The sequence below is a fragment of the Colletotrichum higginsianum genome, chromosome 1 (genome assembly GCF_001672515.1).
Source record: "Colletotrichum higginsianum IMI 349063 chromosome 1, whole genome shotgun sequence".
Lineage (NCBI taxonomy): Eukaryota > Fungi > Ascomycota > Sordariomycetes > Glomerellales > Glomerellaceae > Colletotrichum > Colletotrichum higginsianum.
This window is the reverse complement of record NC_030954.1, coordinates 3,378,922-3,398,276: the sequence shown is the minus strand read 5'-3', so window position 1 is coordinate 3,398,276 and position 19,355 is coordinate 3,378,922. Positions and strand designations below refer to the sequence as shown.

The window sequence follows — 19,355 nt, the reverse complement described above, 5'->3', positions numbered from 1 at the left end:
GAAGATTAATGAGTGTTGTCTTATGCTTGCTTGATCCAGCACTGGTTTCTTATCAGATGTTCAATGCCCTCTTCGGTCTAACGTTGCGCGTAATAGCGGTCCGTACAACCTCATTCTCGCCCCTGCAGCATCGGGGTAAGATCAAGTGCATTCCAGTCAAGCAGAATCCCAGCAAAAAGCAAAGAGAGAAGCCTCCCAGTTTCGGTAAGCTTGAGAGGGTGGTGTCAACTTCGACATAACCACGGACGGGCACTCTCGAACTTAAATGGTCACAACCATGCTTTGCATCATATTCCCATTTAGAAGAGGGTCTGAGAGTCTCACTCCTCTACGCCACACTCTGTGTTGATAGAGCTTCCCTTCCCCTCTTCGTCTCTCCAATGCATAACTGGAGCTTGTACTTGTCTTTAGTCTCACTTAATAAGAAAGTATAGGTGGTTCTTTTGTTGTAATTATTGACATCAACAATGTGTCAGCTTTGTTCATGGTCGCTAATGCCACCATCTATTTACATCTGAGCACATAGAATATCTGTTGCTAGTTACTAGCATTCACAAGGCATGAATTAGAACTCCAGGTATTATCTAATGGTCATCAGTTAGAAGTTGATTCTCTTCAATTACTGACGATGGTAGAAACCTGGGTCCCTCTCATCACTGAGGAATTTCCCCCTGTTTCGTCCAGCAAAACTGATGGAGCTGTGGTATGAACCCATCTTCTTCTGGTTGAGTAAAGTCCACGAGTTTATGACTCTGTCTGAGGAAACCCAATGAGATTATCGTGCCCCTGTTTCCATACATAAGAGATTGACTTCACAGCTGACCAGAAACAAGGTTCCTATGAAAAGAATTGACCATGTTTAACTGTCAAGAGTTGTCACCCCTTCCTTCACAGAAAGAACACCACTAAGGATCGTCATAGGTTATCATTGTCACACTCATTTTCTTTGGTGATTTGTGAATCAATATCTTCATATCTGGCAGCAGCGATCTCTTTCTTTTGGAAACTGGTCCGGAGCTGTCACTGAGCCCTTCCCTCTGTGATAAGCACTCATGCCCACCACAAACGGCGAGAACCCCTCCCCCTACTTCCTTTGCAATATGAGGACTCCGTCTCTCCCCATTAACTGTATACCCTCCTAACTGGCGGGAGCTACCTTATATTCTGTTCAAACTGGGCGAGAGCTCCTTGCCCAGCTTCAAACCTTGCCCTTTCCTCTGTTTTGTTTTGTTTCCATACTCAACCTCTTCGCCTCGATACCACTCGAATTTTCCCTCTTGCTTCAACTTACCCCATCCCATCATCACGAACCACAGCTTTTGCATCCTTTCCAGCTGCTATCGTCTCCTCTATTTTCAGTTGTTCGAAAGACGGCATTTGGTGTCTTACTCTCATTCTCGGAATATCCATTCTTAGCATCACCATCGCTCGTCATGGACAACAAGATCGTCACCCAGGGCATGAAGCAGCTCCAGCAGCACAAGAAGACCAATTCCCATACTGATTGTGAGGGTAAGCTGGGGGTTTGGATGAAGCAGAGACTTTGTCACCAGTGGGCGCCGAGCCAGGGCTGTTACGTCGAGTGTCGCGGCTGCAACAAGGTAGCTGTTGACCATTGCGAGAAGCACGCTGTTGATCAGGTCACTCATCAGGCGTGCGTCGAATGCCTCGTTGCCATCTGCCGTGACTGTGTGGTCGCCGGCCACATGGATCTCATTCCCGATCATCCGCAGAAGACTGTTGATGAGCTTGAGTGGAAGCGCCCTTCGGTCACTGTTGCTAACGACCCCAACCATGTCCCCACGAAGACCAACAACATCGCGTCCAGCACTGGCTTGGATGCCCAGCGCACCCCCGTGGTGGCCACTCCCGTCCGGCAGATGCCCGCTAGTCTCGCTGGCTCCTCGTCGACCGTCAACAACACGTGTGGCTCTACAACCTCTTCATCCCATAAATTCAAGGGAAAGACTACACCGGCCCTTACTGGTTCCTCTGGCGGCCCCAAGGAGATTCAGGTACCGCCTCCGCTTCACCATACCCGCACACCCATTCACTTGTGGCCTGAGACTGATTATTCACCTTCCTTCCTTTTTGGTACTATACAGACCACTCCCACGAGCAACAAACTTTCTGCGCTTACACTGTCAACTCCAACCAAGAAATCCAAGAGACCTTCCAAAAAGGTTATCGTCATCTCTGAGAGCGGTTCAGATCCTGACTACGAGATGGATCCCTCCAGCACCGGCTCCTCGGACAAGGAGTACGTCCCGCGTGCTGATCTCAGCTGCAAGCCCTCTGCCAACTCTCTCTCCCTCGAGAAAGACGATGGCGAGACGGCTGAGCCCATCGGAACTCCCGTCAAAAATACTCCCATCATCTCCGTTGGTCTCGCCAAATCTCGTCCCGTCCGCACTGCCGCTATTCAGACGTACGAGAAAATGCGCCTGGCCAACTCCAAGAAGCAGCGCGACGCTGAAGAGCTCGGCGACATCTTTGATGAGGCTCAAAACACCAAGCCTGGCCTGAAGATGGCTGGTTCCGTCCAGAACGCTCCCGTCACCACCGACGTTTCTTCCGTCACTCGCGACGCCAAGGTATAATGAACCCCTCTCGCCCCGCCTCATACACATTTTGCCTTTGGCTAAAAATGTTATCCAAGAACTTCGACTTCGTTCAGAAGGGTGCCGTTTACGGCGGCAACGCCTATCTGCACGGTCCTGAGTATGCTCAGCAGGTCGGTGGCTATGATGCCATGAGCCTGCCCGAGCTTCACCCTGGTGCCGGATCCAAGGGCCAATGGAAGGCCACCGAGTCTCTCGCCGCCGCAGGCCCGGCTGATGATAAGAAGCGAGCTGTTGCCGTCTCGGTCGAGGAGGCTCCCGCCGCCAAGCGTCAAAACACTTCGACGCAGTCGTTCATCCCGGCGAGCAAGGCCGAGCTTGCTGCTGCCTCCACCAACGCGATCAAGGAGGCCGAGGCTTCGATCCGCAGCGCCTCTCATCAGATCACTCCGGCCGAGCGCGACGCCAACCGCGTCTTTGTGACGGCCGATCTCGAGGGTCTCGCTGCCGCCATCGAGAACAAGGTCCGCTTGCGTGTGTTGCTGACTGGCCCTTGCACGGTGCAGGATATAGAGATCGAGCTGCGTAACGCTATCCACGGAGCTTGGGTCAGCAACATGGCCCTCACCCGTATCAAGCGCACTGACGGCGACGTTGCCGCCATGCAGCTTCTTCGTGGCTACGCCAACCTCGTCATGATGAGACTGAAAATCAAAGGCACCGGCCTCCTCAAGAACTGGATCGATGCCACCGAGAAGGATATGCAAGACAAAGCCGCATACGTCCCCGATGAGCTGCGAATCGAGGTAAGCAAAGGGATTCTATCCGGCAGAGGTCGCGAGAAGGTTGCTGACTTGCACAAATAGACCATCAAGCCAGTCTCTCAGCAGGGTCTCAACTATAAGATCGGAGAGACAGACGTCCAAATGGCAAACATCTTGGTCCATATGAAGAACTCCACTTGCTAAAGGGGCTCGTTCAATCCGAATTGCAGAGAGAGAGAGAGAGAGGACATTGCTGTCAATGTTGCCGTCTATACTCTTTGCGACGTCAATTCAGACTCGAGTTCAGTGCTAAAACTGGGATGGAGTTAGTTTTGCTTCGTGGATTCGTCTCAACCCTCATTCTCTCTTGGCTGTTTCGTCTCTTCTATTCACGGCTTGACATTGGAAGTTTTTGGCGTTGGCAGAGTCGGGATCCAGGGTCGGGTCGACCTAAGGTTTGGGTTCGATAGTGTTTTCGAGATACCCCCCTCAGCTAAGAATCGTCTTTCTATAGGAAAGACCGGCGTTGGGTCACGGTCAAGGGTTTGGGACGACGGTTGGGTTTGGGTTTTGGCTCAGGCTTCAGATACCCCCATTTCTTTACCTTGCTTCTTGCTGACAAGGGCTCTCAGGGCTAGTTAAACAGCTTGCAAAAATCGACATGGAGATCGACTATACTTGCTTCGGCGTGTTTTGCTTCTCGTGGCAGTGAATAGGCGATATCTCTTGATGTGCTTTTAGAAAGGGACTTCTGAGTCAACCCCCTTCCGTACCCGCTGCGGTTATGAAATTCTTGCAGTTTGTGATTCATTCAAACGCCACCCCCCCCCCCCCCCCCCCCCCCCCCCCCCCCCCCAAAACAACAACAACAACAAGCTTGTAGTAGGATCCGACTCGAATGAGCAATAGGGGGTTCACAGTTCGCTCCGGCCATCCTGGATCGTTACGAATACTAGCGAGCAGCTCTCTGTAGTTGCTGTTCTACTTCTTGAAGAAAAGGAAGCTGGGCTTAGCCGATGGTAGCATATCTGGAAGTGCGTCAAGAAAGTCGACCAGTTCTTGTTTCGGCTGATGAGAAAGCGCGAGAGCCCGAAAAGCGTCAGACCCCCCCCCCCCCCCCCCCACGCCTCAACGGATGAAGTCGAAAGAAATGGGACAAAATGATCTGTGGGGTCATGCGGTGGCCATGAACTCGGCTTCGACGGGTCAGTATTTGTGTCTTCTTCAAACGCCACGCTGTCTGTTTTTCACAACCTCCTGCTCCCAAGCCTTGCACGCGATCCTGGTTCCATCCTCCGGGGTTGGTCAGCCGCGAGGGAGTGGGCAGTGGATGCCATATGGACAGGCGCGAACCCCGTAGAGAGTAGATTTTACTGGTATGTTGCCATAGAAGGTGCTTTTAAGAAGACGTTGGTTGGCGTACGGGTTTGATTCCGTCGTATTGTTGGTTCGTAAAACTTGGCGTATTTGTCGTTCGTCTTGGATGGAGCGAGCGCCACTCCGGTAATCCCCGGACAATCTCTACTTTCTCGGACAGCCCTGCCGGAACCGACAGCCATGGCGACGAGAAGGCGGTAGGGGCAAATATACAAGCGGAGGGAACTTGTGATAACGAAGGGAGTAACGCGTAAAAACGAATCTTGTTGCATATCCCCCGTAAAACGTATTCAATACCTCCGGCCATCTCTCATTGCGGAGTTTCCGACACTGTCTCTTAGCCCAAGGCGCTAGTGGGATCGGTTTACCAGAAAGCCAAAAAGACGAAAAAATCAAAAACATACAACACCAGCTATTCGCTGGTCGTCACCGACCCAACTACTAATCCGGCCCTCACTGGCTTATCTATGGGAGAGCGGACGGGATCCCGAGTTCTCCAGTGGGTATGGTCGTATGTGACTAAACCATGGAACTAAGTTGTTCATGTAGCCACGGAGATTGGGCTAGTGCATTGTCTTTGGGATAGCTACACGCACAGGGCTTACTGATGTTTTAGCTACACCTCATGTTTTTATCAATTATCATACTACTTATTGCAGGCCTGGTCCTGATATATAATCTTAAAACTGTTAGGATATCTCAGACAAGTCTTGAGTCTTGGGGGCTGATATAAATACATTGCGACAAGAGAGCAGTCGCAAAGAGCAAAACGAGAAGTGATTTGACTTGATAGGAAAAAGTGGACAGACAAACCATTGTACCTGCCTCTGTCGTGATCCAGGGCTTATGCTTTTCATAACCCAAGTTATGATCCGTAGTCACGTACTGGCAGGAGGAGGACCAAGCTACCTGACTCCTGGCATGCCTCTCATCTTAGAACTCTTTCATACCCGACACCTACTCCTTCCTTAAGCCCCATAACAAAGGCAAAAAGAGGGACAACTGTGGCACAGAACTTGCCCTGAAGATAAAGTAGGCCTGCCCAGTCAAGCACTCATCATTCTGGGAAATCCTTTTTTCTAAAGTTGTCCCGTTTAGATACCTGCCCTATAAGACCTTCCCAGACCAAACATCCTTTCTCCACAAGCCCAGCGGGATCTCTCCCAAGCACCCCCATCCAAGATGCCGACAGCCAAAAAACGACAGACTACGTCCGCAAAACCAGTGGAGAAGGTCATGAAAGGCCTCTTTGGTGACCAAAAAGGCCACTACACCTTCGAGACCGAAAAGATGGGTCTGGGGAAGGCCGACTTCAGGCACGTCGCCGAGCAGCGGTTCCCCGACGACGCAATCCGCGTCGAGGAGGTGAGGCGGCGCATGACTCCGGGGACAGACGGCGCGGAAGAGGGGCTGACTGGGTTGACTTTTAGTCTTCTGAGGGCAGCAAGTAGTACTGTAGCGTCTCGCGACGACCGAACGAGGAGGACCGGCGAGTCATCACGCGCAGGCTGCAAAACATCATCAGGACCGCAGAGGAGGGAGCGGTCCGGGTCAGCACGGGCGTGGAGGATGCTAAAGAGGCAGAGTTCAAGAAAAAAGAAGAGGAGTACGCTTTCGATCTATAAGATGTGAAGAACACTACTTTGTACAGAATGAACGATGAAACCTGCGCCAATGCTCTAATAGCTGAATCCAGAATCCCACCAGTGCTGTCCAGTATGCCAGTGACCGATCGCTTCCATGTCGGGCTTCCACCAAGAGACCTCACCACGTCCGAATCCCAACGCTCTAACAACAGAGAGAGGAACAGGCTCCATGAGCCAAAGACCGGTCTGCGCAAAGTCGTCCGCCAGCGACCGGACGGTAAGATGCAGCCACGCGACCACGAAAAGAAGGTTTCCAAGCCTCCTCAAGACTCGAGGTAGCCTCGAAATCTGGGGCTTCAGGGCGGTGCAGAACAACTGCTGGATCAACACGCCTACGCCTGACAGCCAGAAGAAGAGGGCAGGCTTCCACCACTTCGTCTCGGGGATCGAGCTGACACTTCCGGCGCCGTGGAGCAGGCCCGACAGAAGGAAGGCAATCAGCATGCCAATCATCTTCGTGCTCCGCGCCCTCTTTTCCAAATAGCCATGCTTCACGGCAAAGTTGACCGGTGCGGAGAAGGCGTGCCGGAAGGTCTGATGCCACCAAGCACCCCAAAAGCCAGCCAAGCCCCTGTCCAGAATTTGGGTAAAGGAGCCGAATACTGTCGAATACTGCCACAACTCACCCCGCATGGGGAAGAACTTGCTGAGAGCGTAGTACTGGAAAAGGTCATGAACGCCGAAGACCATGACCAGAGCAGAGTAGATGGCGCCAATGACGGCAGCATGTCGGTACACGGGAAGAACCCAGGATGGGAGAGCCGCTAGGTGAGGAGGGAGAGGCAATGAACTATGGCCGAGGACAAAGTAGGGATCCTCTATGATGGTGACTTTGAATATGTCCAGTAGGAGGTATGCAAACCCAATGGGGATAAGCTTTCTTCGCAAGAATTCGTTCTCGTCTTTGTAGGTCTGGCATCCAGCGAATGTCTCTAACGGGATGGTGTCCATCTTGACCATCTCGCCCGTGCCTGGGCGTTCAGGTGGAGCCGGACTGGGAACCGACGGGACAGCCCAAGACCAACCTGTCTCTGGTTAGCGATGCTTATTTCGATGCGGGAGGACGATGACACTTACCGACTCCCCTGAAGTTGGTGTAGAGGTCAATTACCCAGCCGAGTCTCTCAAGGAAAGTGCCATTCTCAGGATAAGCCTGCCAGTAATATTCGTACTCGTCGAGGTTGACCTCTGGTGCTGTTACCCGGCCAGCTCTTCGCTTTTTGCTGCCAACTCGCCTTCTGAGGCCCGGCACGTTCGGCGAGGCGGAGCGGTCTGCGGGCGAGCTCGATCTGCTAGAAGGCTCGGAGGATTTCGATGACGACGTTGGCTTCGTGGCCTTTCTGCGAACGACTCTTTCGTAATCAAACTGCGGAGCCGTGAACACCAGCATGGTGACGTTGGACATGATTCCCCAAAATGCCGATAGACCGGCAGTATATGACATAGACATGTTCGTGCTAGAGGTGTCCTTCAAGATGTCGAGGTTGAACATGATGATATAACCAAGGACAAGCCATCTCGCGTGGTAGAGCCATGGCCTCTTCGTGTGCGGGATGGACATGTATAGAATGGGTACGATAAAAGTTGCAAAGATGGCGTACGGCAGCACGAACGGCCTCGCTTCGCCGGCCGCGACGCGGGCTTTGAAGGCAGCGCGGTAGGTGTCGCGGACGATGGTAGCAAGAACCGGAGAGCTGACGTTGGCGAGACTTGGCTTAGTAATGTTGGCGAGGACCGGCATGGCGAGGTCGGGTAAGCCCAGCGTGGTGGTGATGCCAGCTGCCATGATGGTTTTCGCTGCAAGGTTTTTTCTTCAACGGTGAAGAGTTGGGTCAGTCCCGACGATGTTTATGCTGTAGATGCTAGGAGCTGAGAAGACAGTGGTGGTGAAGGGGACAGAAGGATGTATAAATAAACGTAAATGTAGCCACAGCTGTGTGTATGTCTGACTCGGATATTCCCCAAGCTGAGTGAGACACAGCAAACCCTCCAAAGGCGTGAAGCTAATGTGAGCCGGTACGGGCAAAAAAACCCAGGGTCCTGTAGCCAAGGAGGTTGGAAATAGCAAGTCGTGGGAAATGCTGTGGAGAAAATGGTGCGCCCCCGACCCCGATGTTTGATACCGGGGCAAGGAGTATCATGCAAGCTACTCCCCGATACCGCGTGGTTTCGTTTGGGCACGTCTAAGAACCGAACGCGAGTACGGTTGGAAAGCGAGCAGTGCGGGAGAGATCAACAGCCCGCAGCCGAGCAAGAGAAAGATAGGACAGGGGGAAGGGATGAATGGTTTAAAGCCTCGGAACCGTGAATGCGATGGGCGAAGGGCTTATGGATGTATGGGAGTGTGTGGGAGTGTGCGTGTCGGCTCTTCTCATTTTCGTCCACGACGCATGGTAGGCCGGGATTGTTTGCCCCTTTGGAAACAAAAAGGGGATCTCAAATAGGTAGCAGAATGGTAAAAAGATGGGTGGATGGGATGACACAGTAATGCGAGCTAGGATGGGCAGAGTATCGGGTCGGTTGATGAAGCCAGACACCTAGGGGGCGACGTAGCAACACGGGGCAATAACGGGGAAAAGAGAGGACGAATGGACGAGTGGACGAACAGAAAAGGGCAATGACCGCGTTAGATTCTCTCGGATTTAGCATTTTGTGTTTGTGTCGCTTAGAAAGTCGGTTCGAGTCGCCGCATCTTTTCGTCTGACGTCAATCGAGTCTCCGGCCGATGAAAACGCCGTAGTCCAGTAGTCCTTCGCTTGCCCAAGCCAAAAAGGCAAAAGAAAGGCACCTCTTTCGCGCCCCGTTGCATGGGGGGGGGGAAAGGCAAAAGTGCAGGAACCCCACGTCACGTCTCCGGGCCGCCACCACCTAATCACCTACTGTGCAGGTATAGTAACCACCTCACCATCACGGCATCACGGCACCTGCATCGGGGGTGATGGGTCCTTCCCTGGACACACATCGGCGAGGCGGGGTGGGCCCTGCCCGGACTGAAGGTGACGAATCATGACCAGCGCCCCCACTGACTGCTCGCAATGGTCTGATTCGCCAATGATGCCTTCTGTCCCCCAGCACCAGCATCCAGCAACCACTACGATGTAAATGCACCGGCGTCATTGAGGGTTTCTCAGCACGGACAGGAGCGATAACTCGCTGTTCCCATCCCTTTTACGCGTTGAGTGAACAACTTGGAAACAAACAAACATGTCTTTCGCAAGGGCAGTGCGTATTCGTACAGGGACAAAATTAAGCTCCCGCCCGCGCCATCATCCCTGTCAGCCTGAACATACGAGGTACGAGGGCGCTGCTTGGCTGGCCACGACGGTCCGGATCGAAAGTGGCAACCCTAGAGAAAACTACCTGAGAGAAGCGACGCGAAAAGAAGGCTGCGGCTCACGGGAACCAAATGCTGTCAAACCAAAGTCTCAACCTTGGTCATTCAAAGAGTAGTGGAAGGGGCGGGGGAAGGGGCGGGGGGAACAAAGGATATCGAGTCGTCAACCTGCTTAGCCAGATTGTATTATTCGATGTAGAATTTAGGTTGCGACCCTACTTTTCGGATAACTTTGTCCCTCAAACCAACGCACTTACGGTACGACGTGATAAAAAATCAGCACTGAGACGATGATGCGGTTACGAACCCTCTGCCTGCCCAGCACCTCGTGCTCCGTCTCGCCCTCCATCTCGTCGACGATCCCATCGGGGTAAAGGTGTCGCTGCCGTGACATTCAGCTTGCCCTTCGCGGGGCGCCATATGGTTTCCCAAGCGGCAGCACCTACCCACAATGCCCTCGACTTCAACGTCGGAGGACCCCTGACTGGGCCGGGAACACCCTCGTCCACCATCGGAACCTCTGGCGAGTTCGATACCGTCTTGGTGACTGTCGGAGCCCTGTGCATCGAGGACGCGGATGCCAGTGCTGCCGCCATATTGGTCCTCTCTGTGTCGGACCGAGACATGTCTTGCCCGGCCGAGTCCCTCGCGATCGGCATCCATCTCTTAACCCGAGATGCCCACGTGTTACAATTGTTCGCACCTTCGCCGCCACCACCGCCACCGACCCTGCCAGTGCTGCGCCGCCCGCGATTCTCTATCGGCTTGACGAGGATGATCGTCGCAATCGTCGTGAGCACGCTTGCGACAGCCCACGTTCCGAACGCCGCCACCGAAAAATTGAAAATCGGAACGGCGCTTTCGGACGTGCTTCCGGTAACCTTCTTCTCGTTTTCGCTCGCAAGATCTTGAAACTTAACAATGTCCGTACTCAGCACGGCCTGCTCACACGGTCATTGGTGTCAGCATCCCATCGGCGCATTCGGTTTCCATCCCCGTATCTACCTGCCGCCCGCGCATCCACCGGGGTTTTCTCAACTTACCGACACTACCGTAACCGGCAACAGAATCAAGGCTATGAAAGACAACTGCTTCATCGCAGACGAATCTTCTGCTGTCAGCTCGGCGATTATCTTAGTCTGCTGACTCGCGTGGTGCGCTTGTAGCCGTTGAATCTACGACTTTCAGCTTCGTGTCTCTCGCCTCATCCCGGGCCGCGCCACTCATGTATACTTCTCGGTTCTTGGCGAGCTTATCCAGAGCTAGCGCCCTGTCCAGCAAGTCTTCCAGTTCTTCAATCACCAACGTTACCTTTTCTGCGAAGTCTTGAACATGCACACGGATCTTGTCGGTTTGGCGATCTTCCAGGACCTCGAGGTCCCCATACACCTCGTCATTGATGAATTTCAGAAGCCGTCGGAGGACCCGAAGGTTATTTTCGGCTCTCAGAACACCGCCGTGCCGCGATTCCATCAGAAAAGCCATTCTCCGCAGGTCTTGGGCGTGTATCGACCCCCAGGACTCGTCAACCATGTCATCATCGTTGTCGAAAGGGTATACGTACGGCTTGGTCTATATCTTGTCAGTATGCGACAGCCATGCTCGATTAGCATCTCTCGAAAACTTGCGACTCACCAGATCGGATAGCCGTCTCTCCGTGTCTTGGAGATGATGCGAAAACATGCCAATAGACCACCGAGCGACGGCAAGGAGACAGCTCAGACTAACACGAAAGCGCTCATGGATGTCGAGGCATGTAAGCGTAGACATGTCGCTCGCCAGGCCACCCTTCAACGTATTCCAGAGCAAATTTTGTGTCCCCTTGCCTTTCTCTGGATGATAGCACCTCGGGCTCACGAGCAACCATACCGCTGTGCCCTCCACGAAATCGAAGTGAAGGTACACGATGGCAGAGTGCGTCTCCCACCGAGGCGTCCGTTCGGGATCGGACTCCCCGGGCAACGCGTGGAGAGGATATTCGCGGATGCTGAACAGCGTGAGGCAAACTTGCACGTGCGTGCCGCTGCGGCCTAGTCCCACGAGGCTCGGCTGCCGTCGTAGAGGCCGAAGGGTTGAGCGACCCACGAATCCTGCAAAACGTATGCTACTGGCGAAGCTCCAGGCTTCGCTACCGCTCGTGAGGAAGGTCAAGAAATTTGCCGGGACTTGGTGATACGTGAGTATTTCTAGCAGGACGTCTTCCTCGACGTGGAGCGTCATCGAAGTCGGCCAAAGACGTTCGAGAAGGCTTCATTGTGTCAACATATCCCAACCTAAGCTAGTTGCTTCGAACGGGATGACTCACATGACGCGCAGTGGCGGATCCTTCACAAGACCGCTATGCTCTGTCGTAGATCCGGCTGGGCTCGGCCATGATAACTTGGTTCGAAGCCCCGCCACGTCGCGGACAAGGCTTAGCTTGCACTTCCGCGTACGATGTGAAGCCGGTGCTTTTTCTGATGTTAGGCTCGTGAGCCAGCCGTCAGCTTTGGTCCCGGCGACCTCACCGGAGGCGGGACCAGAGTCGTGGTTCGCCCCAACGTCGAGAATCGCCAGTGGCTCCCGCTGCTCCAGAAGCGCATCAAATATCCGTGTCTTGGTCTCGGCGTAGTGATCGCGTCGCTCTTTGATCGCTGAGGCCTCCTCATCCTCCCAGAGCAGGGTGTCCGGGTACGTCGAGGCGACGGCGAGCTTCTCCAGGAAGCGGGTTTCTTGGTCGGCCGTCATGTCGAAATCTCTGTCGACTAGCAGGCATGGGGATGAAATGGCGCTTTCAGGGAGTGCGCACGACCGTCGGCTTTTATATGATGACGATGGAAAAGTTGAAAAGACATCTCTGATTCACTGGCCCCTGAAGGGTGTCGGTCGGTTGCTGGTTCGGTAGTTCAAGACGTTCGTGTGATCCAGTTCGTACTACGTGAATTGATACAGGAGAGAAAACGGGACGATACGATCAGGAAGTAGATCGTTCGGATTGGGCTCGGTGAGGGAGCGCGTGGGACGTCGGCATGTCGAACCACGGGCAGCACAGGCACGGGAGGTGGTACAGCACACAAGATGAGAGAGTTACTCAATTATCTTTCGCAGGGCGGCAAGCGGAGTGCATCTACGGGGGACAGCGAAGCCCCTCCTTCCTTCTTTCCTGCCGATTTTCTACGTGTGACAAGATGCCTGGCGAATAATTTGCGATACAAAACGCTATTCAACGAATGTGCTTTGTCGCGCGTGCTACCTGCTTAGAGTCGAGCTTCCCGAGCTCAGTGTCGATCCACGATAGGACGCCCGCGAAGTTTGCTTGTTTTCGGGCGAGGACCTTTCTCACCGCGTCGAGCGCGAGCCTGGACAAGAATTAGTGACCTTCTTCCCCCCCCTTCCCGAAATGAGCGGCATGTTGGAATGCGACGTACCATGCGACATGCGTCTTCTCGATGTCGCAGACGTACTCTGGGTATTTCTCCCGCCTCGCCTGGCTCGTGAGCAGAACAAAGGCTACGTCGATGACTTTTGTCACGGTCTCTGTGGTATACGATGTGAGTCACATAGAGAAGAACAGAGCAGGATGACCAGGGCAGGGGAGGTGCGGCTTACGCATGATCAACCTGTCTACGGGTCGTCCCCCCGCGGGGAGGCAGCGCCAGTAAGCCCACATCTTCTCGGCCGTTTCCGCAAAGGCCTTGTGGAGGTTCGACATGACGGTCCCCATGGCGTTGTGCTTGGTATCGTAGAACATGAGGTGGGATTGGATCTTGAAGGCGTCTGTGGCAATGTTAATCGATACGTGACGGCAACGGCTGCGGCTGTCGCTGTACTCACTCAGGACTCTCCGTTGGAAGTTCTGGCCGGGCTTGTTGCCGTAGTCGATCGTCAGAGCATTAGAGACAACTGCCAAGTCGATTAGGTTACCAAGTTGCTGCATTTGAAGGACGGAGACGTTGAGCTTACCGGCGTCTTTGATGTGTTCCCGGTCCTTGACGATGTCAAGTGTGTTGCAGTCAATACCCAGGCCGCAATAGGGGAAACGAGACCCCTCCGGCATCCTAGCCACGCTCATTCCATCGACGGCCATGCCGAAGTTGACCAGCGTCTTCTTAGGGTTGACCGTGACGCCGTACTCGGGGAGCCCGCCGTGCATGACCTCAACGAACTCGCGCGCCTTCGACGGATCTGTCGTGATAAGGAGAAAGTCGTCAATCAGCCTCAAAAGAAGACAGTCCTCCGCCGCCAGGAACGAGAGGCGCTGCGCCTCCAGGTCCGCATAAAAGTAGTTGCAAAGGGCCGAGGAGAGCACGGAGCCTTGAGGAATGCCCCTCTTCTGCCTGTAAAACTTCTTGCCGACCTTAACCAGGTTCTGCTTGATGTGCGACGTCATCAGGTCCATCAGCTCCCTGATCCCGACCTCCCTCCTCATTGCGTTGCCCACAAAGACTGTGTTCTTCCGGCTCTTCCCAAGACGGCTCTCGACTAGTTGCGCGAAGTCGGTCGTGTCGTTGCGCGTGACAGCGATGGAGTGCCACCGTCGCATCAGTTTTGTGACTGCATGCTTTTGGGGCTGGCTATCCAACAAAGCCGCCTTGACCTCGACGTGCTTTTTGATGATGTACTGTTTCTCGCTGGGGATGTCTTCCATCAGCCGGATGACGGCAGTCTGTGGGATTGTGTCAAAGGCAGACTGCACATCCACTTTGGCGAAGTAAAACTTTGGATGTTGCTTTCCGAAACTAGCGCTGAAAGCGTGCAGTCGGGGGTAGAGATTGCCCACAGAGAACATCGAAGAGCCGAGCTTGGATGGATTGCGCTCCTGCAGATGATTAGCAAGAACAAAGTAATGTGGAGGGCCAAGATCCATACCGTTTCCAGCCTGAGCATGGAGTGAACGGGCCCAAGGACGGAGTTAATACTGGGCCCAAGGATTGTGCCTTTGCCCTTGGCAACCGTCCTCCTTCGCAGATTCGTGATCGGCCGCATAGTTTTCCCCTTCGGCAACAGCCTGATGCGACTGAAGCCCAAACGCCTGGAGTCGAGGACACGGGTAGCCTGATCGAGTTTGACCTCCTCAAACATGGTGGTCCGGAGGGTCGTCATCGCTGGCTCTGCCACGTACCGCCAGATGTCGTGTCGAAAGTAAAAGAGCCGATAACGATGAGAACTTGATTCGGTGATGTAGAAATTGCTGCGCAAAAGGGGTATCAAGAGAGAATCAAAAACATAATACAGGAATTCATTCAGTATCTCGAGTCGTTTCTTCATGTCCGTTTGACTGGTCTTCTGTCCCGTCAGAGCGGGTGGCGCTAACCATGCCATGCTCGTCACCTGAATGTATGAGCAGAGACTCCTGGAAAGGGAAATACGCCTACTCACCCTGATACCGTCGGCAAGTTCATTCAGGGTCATGCTCTCGAACCTCCGTATTCTGACAAAATGGTCGACCTTCTTCAGTATTAGGTTTTTGTTGTGAACCTGGTCGTCGCCGAACCCCCAAAACTCATTGGGAATGACCTTGGCCAACACAGCCTGACAATAGGCGGACACGTGGCTCGCAGAAGTCGCCAATTCAGTCACTGCATCGAATTTGATCGCCGGCAGAGACGAGGCTGGTTGACGTGACTTGTGGCGGCTCTGTGTTGTATTACTGGAAAGACGAGTGTGCTCCGTCTGTAGCGTCCGACTTCCTGGTGTCTGAGAAACAGGAAGGTTTGGAGGCTGCTTCATTGTCTTCTTCGACAGAGTGGTGCGAGACCTAAAGTCGATAGGAGTTGGACAGTAATGTCGCAGTAACTCTGCGTAGACGCAACGGCCATGGAGAAGTTGGAGCCTCTCGACAAGCCGTTTGGCGTCTCCCCGTAGTCGCTTGGGAAGTCGCACTTTCTGCTCTTTGTATACCGTGGAGATTTCCTCCTCGCGGAGGGTGTAGTCTGCAAACTTCTGAGAGGTCTTGGAGTAATCAATCGCTGAGGTAAACACGTTGTGTAGACCAAACTGCCGAGGGAAAATATACATCATGACCTTGAGTGTGTTTCGCTCATTGGATACGGGCAGAGTTCCCTTCTCTTCTTCTGACGCCTGATCTGGAGAGACATACGGATAGCGGCTCAAAGCGTCTGGTGTAGAACATGAGTGGAAGTCCCTAATACGACTGATGAGTAGCTTACGTATATGTCTGAGGCCGTGATGGACAGTGCCCTTGGCGGTGAGTGCGGCTCTGGCGTAGAGCATGCGGTTCCTCACAAAAGTTATTTCGGAAGGAAGTCGTTCGTGAACGGCATCTACCGGTTTGAATTGGCCTTTCGAATGATCCGTCTTACTCTGGTTCGTACCTACTGACACGCCGGTTTCCAATATTGGAATACCGCTCAGTTGGTGCAAATTGCCAATGCCGGCCTTTACCGGGAGGAAGACGGCCGTGTCAATAAGTAGATCAATCATGATCTGCTCGCCCGATTTTCCAAGCAGCATAAGGGTCTGCGGCCACGGAGTCTCCTTGAGAGCTTGGACACTGTGATTCGGTTGGACGGAAGCGAGTCCCGGAATGGGCCCGGCAGCGTCTTGGCCATTGCCGTTGGCGACATTTTCAGCTCGTTTTTTGAAGCCATCGCATAGGATATGTTTCGGCCACGCGGTATGAGGCTGGATTCTGGAGAAAAGTTGCCAGATGACAAAGTCAACAATCTACGTTCAACGGTCAGTCTGGATGTGGAGTTATGCAGGTGGCGGGAAGGACCTCTGATTGCGAAGCTGCGGCGCTGGCAAGGTTCCCTGAAGCCGATACGACAGATTCGTCTGCTTTCTGCGAAAAGGACCTCCACTGCTCCCACCTAGAATCGGATTGAGCCTGGGAGCGATGATGTGTGCAAACCAGCGTCGTATCTAGTAACACAACCAGCTCCGGGATGTAATCGTGGCCTTCCTTACTTGGCCGATTCTCGTCCTTCCCTAACAAAGCTATTTTCTTGCGACGAAGCCTCGAAGAGCCCGGCAGCTTCGAAAGCAGGTATTCGCGGAGTGTCTGTACATTGTCATAATACTGTGGCAGTACGCAATGCTTGATCCGACTCGTAGTCCGATCCAACCTGGCCCTTTTACGTTCCGGATGCTTCTCACCCAGCCCCCCGAGAGACCGTTCTTTTCTTTTGCGTACCATCTTGGTGGCAAGATCTCATCTCATCGTCATTGCCAGGTCAGATAAGCGGTTCTCTCCTTCCCTTGGCGTCGTTGCTCATATGCGAGCTAGGTCGAAGTGGCGCACCAACTCAACAACACTTACGCTGGGTGGTTCTATAGTCAGTCACGCGTTAGGACCAGCGTTGCAGCCGGACATTATTCGTAGACACTGTATCGGAAAATACCGAGCGCGTAGTCAGATTCTGGGTGAGATCGTTGATTGAGGTTGGCAAGCGCGACGGCCCAACGCGTGCCGCAAGTTGAAAAGTCCGAGGACGGCCTCCTTAACGGTCAAGACGATACGCGTTGATTGGTGGGCAGGCGCTAGTGAAGGCTGGCGAAGATTGTATGGTTGGTCATATGGCCTAGGCGCATCGATGGTTAGCCCCAGTGGGACAACGGTGCACGTCCAGTGATCTACCGAACACGGGCGCCGTCTCAAAACGGTGGCTTATGGCTTTGGCACTGGATCCTCACTGGCACTGGGCGCTCAAGCCACCCAGTGGACGCTAAGGTACCCCAGTTCCCTGCTCGGGGTGGCTTTGGTGAGGTGAGACGAAAGTCGGATTGGTAGTCGTGGGGGGCCCACCAGCCCCCCGTCAACTTGTGGTGGAAATTCATCAAGTGTCAAGGCTCGCCGAGCGGGTTCGTGGAGACCTCAATCATGGACTGGACTGGCCCCGGCCCCGAGCGGGGGGGGGGGACCACTTGAGAACCAGAGAATGAGAGGGGGTTCCTGGCAAGCGGGAACATGCTTTTGTACCTCAGTGCTGGTCGAATGTGGTTGCTGCTGCTGCGCCGCTTGCCGACATCCTCGCATTGCCTCGGTATTTTCGTTCTGCGTTAGAGTCTGTCTACCCACCTACGTACGCATACTTGATAGGTATCTAGGTGGCTGCACCTGCTTGCTACGTTAACGTAGCACACTTGCACTACCTTACGCTAATTAGATATGCATCGTCACCTGTTTAGCCCTCTTCGGGCTGGGCTGGGCTAAGGTGGATGCAAGGGCGGGCAGAATGCGGGCAGCGGCTGGCTGTAAAAGGAGAGTTGCCATGCGGTACTACGTACCACATGAACATACAGGCGCACACACACAGCCCAAAATTTCCGTCAACGCGAGTGAGTTGAACACCTGGGGGAAAGGGTTCCTGGTCGACGGAAGACGCGGTTCAGCATTGCTTGCAGTCCCGGGATGAGCCACCTAGGCCAGCGGACATGCGTGGGTCGGATTACATGATTAGTCGAGCAGAGCAGTTATGCTAATCACAGATATCCTTCCGTAGGGTGTTGGTCGAAGCTTGTGGTTGTGGTTGTGGTTGTGGCTGTCTAGTTGACCACGAGTTGTGCCATCTGTCAAAGTCGTCGAAAGCACATGAATGACATCGGAGAGGAAAGATGGCTTGCCGCCTCTTGGTGCAACTACTCAGTAGTTGCACCGGAGTCAGTGGGTAGTCAGTATCCTTAGAAAGTACCTACTTCTCAGAATCTGGCTAAGCCGAGAAAGCCACCTCGTGGCCCGGGTTTGAGGAGGCGGGGAGGCTGGAGCTGGGGCTGGAACAATGACGGCCATCCATCTGCCCAAGCATCCAGTGATTGCCTCACATAATAGCGGCAAGTCTTACGACGAGCACAGACTCTCCAGTCTCGCTGGCGGGATTTCCCTGTTGCTCGCTGCTCAAAGCTAAATGCTCTCTGATCACGGCTGTGCCTGTGCCAACTACCGCGTAAGCCTGCAGCTGCAACACAGCAGTCAATGTCACTTTTCAACCGTCCTTTCCAGCCGGCTTGCAAGGCCCCAATCTACAGTCATGGTGCATGACGACAAGTAGAGGATGGGATTGGGTGGTCAGAATGGCATCATGTCCCAACTCAGTTCCAACGCCGAAACGCGTCGTGAGCCTCTCTCAGTGCCCAAAGCAGCTTTTACCATTCAACCAGTTGGCGAGGCGAGTCAGCTCCGTTGGGCGTCGGGCGCTGTTGAGCGGCTTTTTGCATAGGAACCTTGGAGTCGTCATCCTGCCGTTGGAGGGCGAGTCAACTTCTCACGGATATTCCCACCCGTTCGTTACCTGCGACCGCAAACGACCAAGGCTCGGCCGCGCGACCCCGACTTTGGACCGTTTCAGACAACATGCGCAACCATGTACACGCCATCTCCAGCCCTGGGGCCGGCCTCGAAAATTTGACATGCGCATGTGTCGCACCATCAATCTATTTGACCTCGACAACGTCCGTCGCTTCCGTATAATTCGGTGCCGTGCTGAGCTGGCGCCTGACGAAGGGGTTCCCGTTATGGAGCTTCGCCCTCGTGGACTGCAGGTCAGTTTGCCGTCATTTTGCGCAACGGTATCCGTAGCGGCTGTTAGCTGGCTGTGTCACAGCGCTTTCGATCACATCAAGAAGAGAAAAGGAAACCCCATGGCGGACGCCCAAACGCCCTTGACCTTCGGCGCCGCAAAAGCCGGGCCACGCCGTTCACTTCAGCCTGGGTGGGCAGTGGCTGTCAGCCTCC

At 53.9% G+C, this 19,355-nt stretch overlaps 7 protein-coding genes across 7 annotated transcripts; 3 read left to right on the top strand and 4 right to left on the bottom strand.

The window, feature by feature from the left end:
- Window positions 1-1,433: 1,433 nt before the first annotated feature.
- Window positions 1,434-3,529, top strand: CH63R_01024 (uncharacterized protein; the record flags this gene model as incomplete). The annotated part of the gene is made up of 3 exons (XM_018295999.1): window positions 1,434-2,594; window positions 2,660-3,367; window positions 3,428-3,529. 3 exons carry the CDS (start codon window positions 1,434-1,436, stop codon window positions 3,527-3,529), a joined length of 1,971 nt encoding a protein of 656 aa, XP_018164361.1.
- Window positions 3,530-5,884: 2,355 nt separating this feature from the next.
- Window positions 5,885-6,327, top strand: CH63R_01023 (uncharacterized protein; the record flags this gene model as incomplete). The annotated part of the gene is made up of 2 exons (XM_018295998.1): window positions 5,885-6,067; window positions 6,154-6,327. The coding sequence occupies 2 exons, from the start codon at window positions 5,885-5,887 to the stop codon at window positions 6,325-6,327; spliced, it is 357 nt and encodes a 118-aa protein (XP_018164360.1).
- Window positions 6,328-6,381: 54 nt separating this feature from the next.
- On the bottom strand, window positions 6,382-8,134 carry CH63R_01022 (uncharacterized protein; the record flags this gene model as incomplete). Its single annotated transcript, XM_018295997.1, has 2 exons — window positions 6,382-7,373; window positions 7,426-8,134. The coding sequence occupies 2 exons, from the start codon at window positions 8,132-8,134 to the stop codon at window positions 6,382-6,384; spliced, it is 1,701 nt and encodes a 566-aa protein (XP_018164359.1).
- A 1,968-nt stretch (window positions 8,135-10,102) lies between these two features.
- CH63R_01021 (uncharacterized protein) lies at window positions 10,103-10,594 on the top strand (the record flags this gene model as incomplete). Its single annotated transcript, XM_018295996.1, has 1 exon — window positions 10,103-10,594. One exon carries the CDS (start codon window positions 10,103-10,105, stop codon window positions 10,592-10,594), a length of 492 nt encoding a protein of 163 aa, XP_018164358.1.
- A 222-nt stretch (window positions 10,595-10,816) lies between these two features.
- On the bottom strand, window positions 10,817-11,902 carry CH63R_01020 (Telomerase reverse transcriptase; the record flags this gene model as incomplete). The annotated part of the gene is made up of 2 exons (XM_018295995.1): window positions 10,817-11,254; window positions 11,318-11,902. 2 exons carry the CDS (start codon window positions 11,900-11,902, stop codon window positions 10,817-10,819), a joined length of 1,023 nt encoding a protein of 340 aa, XP_018164357.1.
- An 81-nt stretch (window positions 11,903-11,983) lies between these two features.
- CH63R_01019 (Telomerase reverse transcriptase) lies at window positions 11,984-12,409 on the bottom strand (the record flags this gene model as incomplete). The annotated part of the gene is made up of 1 exon (XM_018295994.1): window positions 11,984-12,409. The coding sequence occupies one exon, from the start codon at window positions 12,407-12,409 to the stop codon at window positions 11,984-11,986; it is 426 nt and encodes a 141-aa protein (XP_018164356.1).
- Window positions 12,410-12,884: 475 nt separating this feature from the next.
- Window positions 12,885-16,820, bottom strand: CH63R_01018 (Telomerase reverse transcriptase; the record flags this gene model as incomplete). Its single annotated transcript, XM_018295993.1, has 7 exons — window positions 12,885-13,020; window positions 13,090-13,198; window positions 13,271-14,480; window positions 14,531-14,992; window positions 15,041-15,747; window positions 15,832-16,348; window positions 16,401-16,820. 7 exons carry the CDS (start codon window positions 16,818-16,820, stop codon window positions 12,885-12,887), a joined length of 3,561 nt encoding a protein of 1,186 aa, XP_018164355.1.
- Window positions 16,821-19,355: the final 2,535 nt, after the last annotated feature.